Genomic DNA, 8940 nt, shown 5'->3' with positions numbered 1-8940 from the left:
GGACAAGTTCTAGGTCATCATTGTCATCCACCTCACCTCCATGATCCTCCTGGGTGCAGAGGGAACAGCCAGAAGGGAAAAAAAAATCAGCAAGGGCTGGCAAAGGAGACTCCACCTAGGAGCACATCATGTTGCTTCCCAGCACAGCTGTTCTACCGTACCAACCCAGCTTGGGAAACTTGGGAAAACAGGGAAGAATCCACCTCTGAGGACCTCCAGGTGTCATTGGCAAGCCAAAACACAGAGGTAAGGAGCCTGTGCTGCCATGATCAGCCTGTTTGTGTTTAAACACATTTAATATCCTGACTTATATCTCAGCCATATCCTACATCCACATTTAAACTGTGTCACAAATCCCCCCATGACATGCAGCAGCCACCACAACCTCCATGGACAATTTTAGGTCCAACTCTCCAGTGTCCAAGCCTACAAGAGGCCTGGATACACACAGAGATCCTGACACCACCTCTGCTCTGCCCACCCTTATCTCCCCACTCCCTTCATTCCCAGTGGGCAGCCCAAACCCTCCACTCCTCAGCAATCCTGTTGAAACTGCAGGGAAAAAAAACCCCACAGCAGCCACTCATGAAGGGGAAGGAGAGGATGAATGAGACTGGAAGAGGATCCTTCCTTTCTATTTACATGAGCCAAAAGGCACCAGGGTGATCCTTTCAGTCTCATTGATCTTGCCTAGCTGCACTGGCAGAGCCTAATTCCCCCCAGCTGCTGTTTGGGAAGCATCCCACAGCTCAACTGCTGCAGGTGGATGCAGACAGAAATGAGGAGGGGAAACAGAGCACCTGAAAAAGGGAACAGAGGTCAGTGGGCTCCAGGGTTGTTCTGAGCAGGCAGAGGCAAACCTGAAGTCAGTGCTCACATTTGGCTCCCTAAAAGCTAAGCCATACCCAGTTCCTGCCTACCAACACCCCCAGGCCACCACCACCCCAGAGAGGCAAAGAGGAAGAACCTTGGTGTCGTACAATTTCTTGCTCCTGGTCTTCTTGATAATCATCCACTGGGTCTTCCCTGGGCTTGGCAGGTCTGCCAGCATCCTGGAAAACACAATCAGACCCTGCTGACAGTGCTCCAGCCTGCTCCCATTCCCTGCCAGGGACACAGCTCTCTGGCATTAGAGCCCCAGGTCTGGATGACTGGGATGCATCAGGGTTCAGGGAGTGCAAAGAGACAGAGACAACCCAAACTCCATGTACATCCATGGATGGAAATCCAGTCTCTCTTCCCAGCTCACAGCAGCAACTGCTCAGCCCCTTCCCCTGTGGGGAGAGAGGTCTCTCCTGCAGCAGGAGGGTCTCAAGACTTTAGGGAGTTTAGAGTAGAGCTCTAGAGAGCACAGCACAGCGTGAGCTGAAAGTCAGGTATTTATGTCACTAATTCTTTCCACATTTTCACTAATCTCAAGGAGGTGTTGCTCTGTTGGTGCCAGCATCTCTCTCTTGTTTGATTTCATTGGCCTGAATTTCCTCGGGTTGTTTTTTTTTTTCTTCTTCTTAATCTCACTATTAATCACGATTTTAGATCCTGGCAGATACAACACTCCTTTTTAAAACAAGCAACACTCAGCTGCTTGTCAAAACAAGCCAACATTTCCCTGAGGCAGAATCTGGCTTCAGGCAGCAATAAAACACTGTGAAATAAATGGATTCCATCTGCAAGGAGGCAAACAAGGGAGGCAGAGCTCTCACATGTTGCCCCTGCTGCCAGGAGCCTGTTGCACCCCATCCCAGGAACAGATCCAACCAGACCAGACCCTGAGCAGAGGTTTGTGTTATTGACTCTGCTTTTGGTCTCTCAAGTGCAAGGAAAGTCACATCCTCCTCTGCAGGAAGAGCTGTGAGCCATGCTCTGTTCCAGCTCTCTCCAGCTCTGCAGGTGCTGTAAATGCCAGCGGTGGCTTCAACCAGCAGAAAGGACAGGGCCAGAACAAGTTCTGGTACAACCCAACCTGCCAATTCTCACTCAGAGAAAGGTTTCTCCTGCCACATCCTTGCAGTGGGATTATGGATCCATCCAGGAACATGTTTCCCTTTGAGCCCTTAAGCTCTCTGCCTCCCCCATCCCTCGATGGAGATCCCTCCCCTGGCCCTGCTGGTTGTCTTCATGTCAGTCACCTTTGGTGGTTTCTCCTTTGACTCTTCTTTCACATTGGGCTCCTTGAACTTCTCTGAACCTCCAACCTTCTCTTCGAAGTCAGGTCTCTCCAGCTCAGCTTCCTCAAACTCATCCTCACCTTGATTATTTGGATCCTGGGCAGGATCTGCAGCATCATCTGGCATCTAGGCAAGAAAAGCCTCCTGTGAATACCTGGCAGGAAATCCCCTCAGCTTGATGCCTTCCCCAGCCAGCAGGAGTTGCATCTCTCTGAGCATGTTAGTGGTTCTAGAAACAAACCCCCCAGTCTTTGTTATCCCTCTGGATGTCTCCAGATCCAAGGAGTTTGGAGTTGAACATTATAAAAACTTCTGGGTAATTATTGGATTCTTACTCAGAGCCAGAATTGCATCCAGATGACATATCGTATATTACTTTTCAAAGCCAGGTTGGATGGGGCTTGGAGCAACCTGGGAGAGTGGAAAGTGTCTCTGCCCATGGCAGGGGGTGGAATGAGATGATCTTTAAGGTCCTTCCAACCCAAACCATTCTGTGTTCCTATGATTACTCACCATTGGCTCCTGGACAACAGTGTCTTTCTGAGAGTGCAAGTTCTCCTCCCTCTCAATCACTCCTGCATCTGCAAGGAACAGGCACAGTTAGTGGATCTCCTTAAGGCCAGTGTCAGGGTCCTAACTCTGCCCTGCAGGGATTTGGTTCACCCTGCTTGAGGCAGTTTGCAGAGAAATCATCTTCAGTGCCATCAAGAAAGCCATACCCATTTCCAGCTCCTCATCATCTGTCCTCTCCTTCTCTCCTCCCTGCTCAGCTGTGTGATGCTCATCCCTTCTCATCTCACTGTGGGGCTGGGGGCTACCTCTCTGCATCTCCTGCCCAGGCTTGGCCTCAAATTGAAGGTTCTTTGGGTAACCATGTGCTTGTTCTTCATCCATCTGGGCATTCACTTTGTTAACGATGTCTTTCCAGCTGCAACGAGGGCATGAAACAAAACACAAAGCCTCTGCCTCAGTACATCAAGAGATATTTCATGGAATATCCTGAGCTGGAAGGGACCCAGAAGGATCATTGAAGTCCAACTCCAGGCCCTGCACAGCTCCAAGAATCACACCAAGGCTCTATGGAAGATGGAGACAACATAAGTGCAGGTTGGTTCAAGTGCAGTTCAGGTCACTTGGAGATCTTTAAAGCTATTTCATAAAGCTGTTTATTATTCATAAAGTTAGTTCCTAATGGCAAGCAGAGAAAAATCAAAAACTCCAACACATGCAGAAGTTTGTTCTCATTTAACATTTTGGCAGAATTAGCAGATTGTGTTCATTACTGTGATATCTTCTTGACACAGAACATTCAATATGTCACAGAGTACAAAGTAAATTATGCTTTATAAATAGGATTCATTGTAGAACTCCCTTCATGTAATTAATGATACAATAACATCAACATAGCTACAAACTCCAGTTCTAACTGGAGGACCAAGCAGGATCTCTGCATGGCCTAACCTGTACTCTACAAGAGATTTGCAAGTCCTACTTAATACACTCCAGTTCTTAACAGCTGAGAAAGGACAAGTGGCCTTAGCTTCAGCAGCTTTTAAGCCATGAGCCTACCAGTACACACACAGAACCTTGAGTAAGGAAAATCAAACCTAACCTTCAGCTTAGATTTCTCCATCACAGAACCATCAAATTGGCCATCAGGAGCTCATGTGGAATCTGCTGCTCTCAGTCCCCCAAGGCAGCAGCTGCTGGCACTGGATCCATGAGCTCTTTGTGCTCTGCTCTGGGCCCATGTTGCTCTTGGCATGGCCAGGGCTGGGCTATGTGCTCCTTATCACAAATTTCAGGCAGTGCAAATAACAGCCTCCAGCTGCTCTGTAATGTCTTGATGATAGATCCAGGAAAAGCAAAGCACACCAAACATACCAGGAGCTCTGCCCTGACACGAGTCCTCGGCCAAACAAATCAATATTTGCATTTTCTGCCTCTCAGAGTGGCTCAGCTCTCTACACAGCTGAGGAAAGGCCATTCTGCCATCACCACCTCACCCTCACCTACACCCACACAAGCCTCTCCCTGGAACAAGGCAGAATATCCTCTGTTACTCCTGTGCAGATGTTATCTATCACAGCAGTTTGGGGAGGACATTGCCATTTAAAGAAATAAGCAAAGCACAGTCTCTGACCTGGGAAGGTTAGAGGTTAAGTGAACAAACAAAAATAGCAGGGAAGAAAGAGTAGGATCAGGCTGAATCTAGAATGAAACCCAGAAACCTACCCTGCAGATAAACCAGAAAATAAAACCTGTTTGCTGCAGTAAACTGAGCAGATAGGAGCTGGACACACACACAGGGGATAAATAAGTTAAGGAGGAAGCACTATTTTCAGAGCCACTTTTTGGATTATGGCCAGACTTTGATGAATTGCAGCTGCAGGGAGACATTTTCTTACTTTTGCCAAACAGACTTGGTCTCCTGTGAGTGCTGCTGAGACAGTAAACAGCTTCCCCAGTGTCTCCACAGCATCTGTACCACAGGACCCTGGTCCCTCACTCGACTCCCTGGAACCACAGCAGTACAAGTCCCACACTGCAGGAAGGTTGATCCTTCACCCTTCATTCAACCAGACCCTCCACAAACACAAGAAGGGACCAGGGATGTGCCTGTTTGGTTCCTTCAGCCCAAACCTTGACAGCAGAAGGGAGTTGTGTGTCACCAACCTTTGCACTTGCACCTGTCTGGTCCCTGTTGAGTGGTGGTTGTCCAGCACTGGAGGTTGTTGTGCTGCAGAGAGTTGTCTTGGATCAGCCAAGGATAACCCAGGGGCTTGGCTCTCCTCATGGCTTTTCACCTGAATGTGCATCACCATCTTTAGGTCCTGCAGAGAACACACATATATATGCTCAGGATATATCCAAGCTCCTCATCCTATCAGATACCTCCAGATCCTCCATTTGGACACTTCCATGGGGCAGAAGATCCTTTATCAAAGAAAAACTCAAAAATGCTCCAGAACAAATCTGCAGCAGAAGAGGTTCTTCTCCTTCCACACAGTCCAAAGGAAATGATTTAGATCCTAGGTGACCCAAGCTTGAATCTCCAAGAAAGGAGAAACAACAAAACCAGTCTAAAAATACACCTACACATTGCCATTACAACAGTTATAATGATTAGTCTAGCCACACTGCAATTACTGTCTGTTTTTAGAGCTATGCTTCCCATAACTTGCTCTCCATCACTCTACAAGGCAGTGGGGATGCTCTTAGGATTTCTTCACCCCAGACCCAACAGGATCCAGAAGAACATCCCCATCCTGCTCCTCTGAGCCCGACCCCAACCCCTTCAGAGTGCACAGGAGCCTGAAACCCGAGGCCAGGGCAGTTCCTAGGCCAGGGGAGGGGAGGGCACACATGTACATCACTACTAATATCAGAGTTTGGAGCTCCAGAGCCTATGGCCAGCCCTGCCCAGCAGCAGGAGTGCAGCACATACCTGGGCCCCATTGGGCAGACTGTTCATGGTCCTGGTGAACCTCACCACGTGGCCATCCCCACGCCGAGCTGACCAGGCTGGCACAGCCTCTGGCAGAGAGTTGGCATCCTGTGCTGGGGCTGGGGGGGTAAAGGGCACGTGTGGCTGTGGCTTCAGGCCATCGTGGCTGTAGGAGTGCTGTCCCTGCAGCACTGGGCCATCCCCTGGCTTCTGAGCCCTGGGCACCAGGGATGGCAGTGGGTTCCCAATGGGGTGATGCTCTTGCTTGACTGGAAAAGCCTGCAGGGATGAAAGGACAAGAGGCAACTCCAAAGGACAAGCCCAACACCCTCCAGCTCAAAGGCCCATGCTGAAAAGCCCCAGGAGCCCTGCAGAATGCTCCTGCCTGGGGTTTGCTGGGCATACCTTCTGCCTCTCCAGCTGCAGCTGGCTGTGGGCTGGCACCACGGGCTGCCCCTTCCCAGCTCCTCCTGCTTTGAAGCTTGGCATCTTCTGTAGGGCTTCCTTGAGCTGCCTGAACTCTTCCATCTGGGCCTGAGGGGGTGAGAAGGGTACAGAGAACCTCACATAGTGACAGGGTTAAACATCTCCTTGCTGAGAACAGCCACACTTCACAGCCAATTGCTCAGCACAGATACACTACACAGAAGAGATGTCTATGTGAAAGGATGGAGATAATCCACAACCGTTAATGACAAGCCTGAGCTAGCCTTCAGCTTTGCCTCCAGATTTCATGGATGTTCTCTATTCCCCCATTTGCCAGTCTTGCATCTTATTTTATTGCATACTTTTCCCCTGGAACTGCTGAGCTGTGACCAATTCTTTTCCTGATGCTATTCAGTGCATGAGCCATTGATGTAACTCCTGCCTTGGCACAAGGATTGTATCCTGGGTCTTTGCTGTGCCTCCCTCTCCAGTGCCTCACACTCCTGTAGCTTCAGGTCAACTTATTTTCGTCCAGTGGAGACATTTCTCCCTGGATGTGCTCATCTCAGCAGGGCTGACAATAATTGGCATAATCCCACTTGACAATCCAATTTACTTTGTAAGACAAATGAAAATCGATTTTCCTGGACTGGTAAGCAAATGCAACACTTTCCTCTCTCCTGCAGCTCATTTCTTTCATCTCCAACCCTGAAACATAAAGGCTTGAAAAAGCCACTCAGGAAAAGGTCCCCACTCCCACCCTGGTTATTTATAGGCAAGTGAGGGGGGAGAGCTTTTCATGTGCTTGCCAGGGTACCTGGAAATGGACCAAATTAGGGACTGGGCAGAGTAGGAAATCTTCCAAGCAGCAAGGAAAGTTTAGCAGGAAATTAATTCCTGAGCAGGCTCTGTTGATTTCAGTTCTTCCCCTGCAATTTGACCTTAACATTAAAAACAACAAAACAAAGCCACTCAGCAAAGCTAACAAAAAAGGAATGAGGAGAAGGCAGCCAAGAACAGTTCATGGGCTATGAACTTGGAGGAAACTGCTTCCAGTCAGGACAAACCAGATGGACACACAACCTGTGCCCATCCCAAGCCTACTAGAGGGGTCAGGCCCTGAAGGGAAGCAGTTTTAGGCTGATCTTAATGCACAGACTCCACGTGCTGCTTGCAGACACCACTTGATGCCTCTGTGCCTCGTTGGACCCGGTACCCCAACTGCTCTGACAGCTGCTGCAGGCTTGGAAAACATGGCCAAATCCTTGGAAAATTACCATCTCCAGAATGCAAATACTGCTCTCAACTTTCACCTGCCAGAAGAAAGCACAACCAACAGCAGGAGCCCCATGGCAAACCCACAGTGCAAGGAGGACCTGCAGTGCTGACCCAGAGGCCTCCAGGGAGGTGCAGAAGGGGATCCTTTGGCCAGGGCTGCTGGGTGACTATTTGCAGGCTCAGCAAGCCAAGCAAGGCACCTCTGCATTGCTGTTTTTCTCTGCAATTCATCTTACAGGCACAAACAAGACAATTCACCATCATCTGGGAGTATTTGAGATGTGGGTAGATGATAAGAGCCATTCCAGGGTTGGGAATATGCTGGTTCATGCTCATTTGAACCCCAGGAACTCATGTAACCTCCCTGTGCTTTCAGCTGCTGGCACAGATTCCAGGCTGGAAAATGGATCTACACTACCAACACCCATCAGCACTGGTTTGGGCAGCTCAGCACACTGGAAGACACTTGCTAACAAGATTTATTGTGCAAAGAATATTTGAGGTGCAGACAGAGCCCAGTAAAGACTCCCACGTGGCCACAAACAGCCCCTGGGTGGTTACCTGGGCACTGAGGAGCTGAGAGTGAACCTCCTGGTGAGCCTTCCGAAGGAGCTTGCTCTCTTCTCTGAGTTTAAAGACTGTATCTGCAGGGGAAGAAGAGATTTGCTTAAGCATAGTCTCTCCCTTTCTTACCCTAAATTCCTCTTGACCTCACAGGTCTCTCCAAGCTCAGGAATCACAGTGAAGCACAAGCCAGGGATGAGCCAAAGGCATGGACAAACCTGGTTATCATTCCTTCCACACTGCAAGGAATGTTCTCCTGTCCAGAGCCTTTGCTAACTACTACCCTCAGGGTCAGGCTCTCACTGTGCTTGCTAGAAGATAGTTGCTTCTTCATTTCCCTTACCCCTTGCAGCTGAAGATCAGGAAGACCAGTGAGCCCTGCTCACTGCCTCTACCTGTGGTGACTGGAAGCTTGAGGAGTAGCTACAAGGAAGGTGTGTCAGGTCTCCTGAACTCCCAGCAGATGCAATAAGGAGGTTTCCTCCTCCTGCACAGAGAAATTGCCTCTTGAAAGCATCTTCAAACCAAAAAAACCCCATGACCCACTTACAGAGAGCAACCACAGGTCGACTCAGTCCTCAGGCATGTTTATTCCTGTGCTTTTAAGTGCCAGTTGTGCCTTGCAGCCCCCAGATTGGGCTTTTTTCAAGCTCTTTTGCACACACCAAAGTGCCTCAGCGACAAGTCATGCGATGTACTGACGTTTTTCTGCCTTGGATAGAATTCTGCACCCTCCAATGTAAAGGAAGGACTGTGTCAACAGATGTCAGCCTTATTCTGGATCCCGAACCTCTCTGAAAATATCCCCAGAGCAGAATGCACTGGGATTTCTCTGCAAACACAGTTGCACCCGCCACTGTGGACTGGGCTGGGAATTTTCCCATAACAGGATGATCACTTTGCTGGAGACTGAACTGCACACAAGGTTTCAGCTCAATATTACACATATTTCTGCTTACATAGTCTATAACATTCAGGCCTGGGACAGGACATTTTGTCAGTGAGGTTGGGTTTGGGTGCTGTGCTCTTGCCTTGCAGTGCAGCAAGATAGATAGC

General features: G+C 49.2%; 1 protein-coding gene across 1 annotated transcript in view; it reads right to left on the bottom strand.

The window, feature by feature from the left end:
* Positions 1 to 4: 4 nt before the first annotated feature.
* LOC103807956 (Golgi integral membrane protein 4-like) overlaps positions 5 to 8940 on the bottom strand; it is a gene marked incomplete at its 3' end in the record, with an annotated part of 21367 nt that continues 12431 nt past the window's right edge. The window contains exons 6-14 of the mRNA XM_009080709.1: positions 7882 to 7964; positions 6022 to 6150; positions 5617 to 5895; positions 4845 to 5002; positions 2888 to 3096; positions 2682 to 2749; positions 2196 to 2294; positions 981 to 1052; positions 5 to 49 (exon numbers count right to left, since the gene is read on the bottom strand). Coding sequence (XP_009078957.1) covers positions 5 to 49; positions 981 to 1052; positions 2196 to 2294; positions 2682 to 2749; positions 2888 to 3096; positions 4845 to 5002; positions 5617 to 5895; positions 6022 to 6150; positions 7882 to 7964 — 1142 coding nt within the window. The remainder of the gene's footprint in view (positions 50 to 980; positions 1053 to 2195; positions 2295 to 2681; positions 2750 to 2887; positions 3097 to 4844; positions 5003 to 5616; positions 5896 to 6021; positions 6151 to 7881; positions 7965 to 8940) is intronic.

Source organism: Acanthisitta chloris, unplaced genomic scaffold (genome assembly GCF_000695815.1).
Source record: "Acanthisitta chloris isolate BGI_N310 unplaced genomic scaffold, ASM69581v1 scaffold14108, whole genome shotgun sequence".
In the NCBI taxonomy this organism is placed as follows: domain Eukaryota; kingdom Metazoa; phylum Chordata; class Aves; order Passeriformes; family Acanthisittidae; genus Acanthisitta; species Acanthisitta chloris.
Note: the sequence above shows the minus strand (reverse complement) of the source record. Positions and strands in the feature narration are given on the sequence as shown.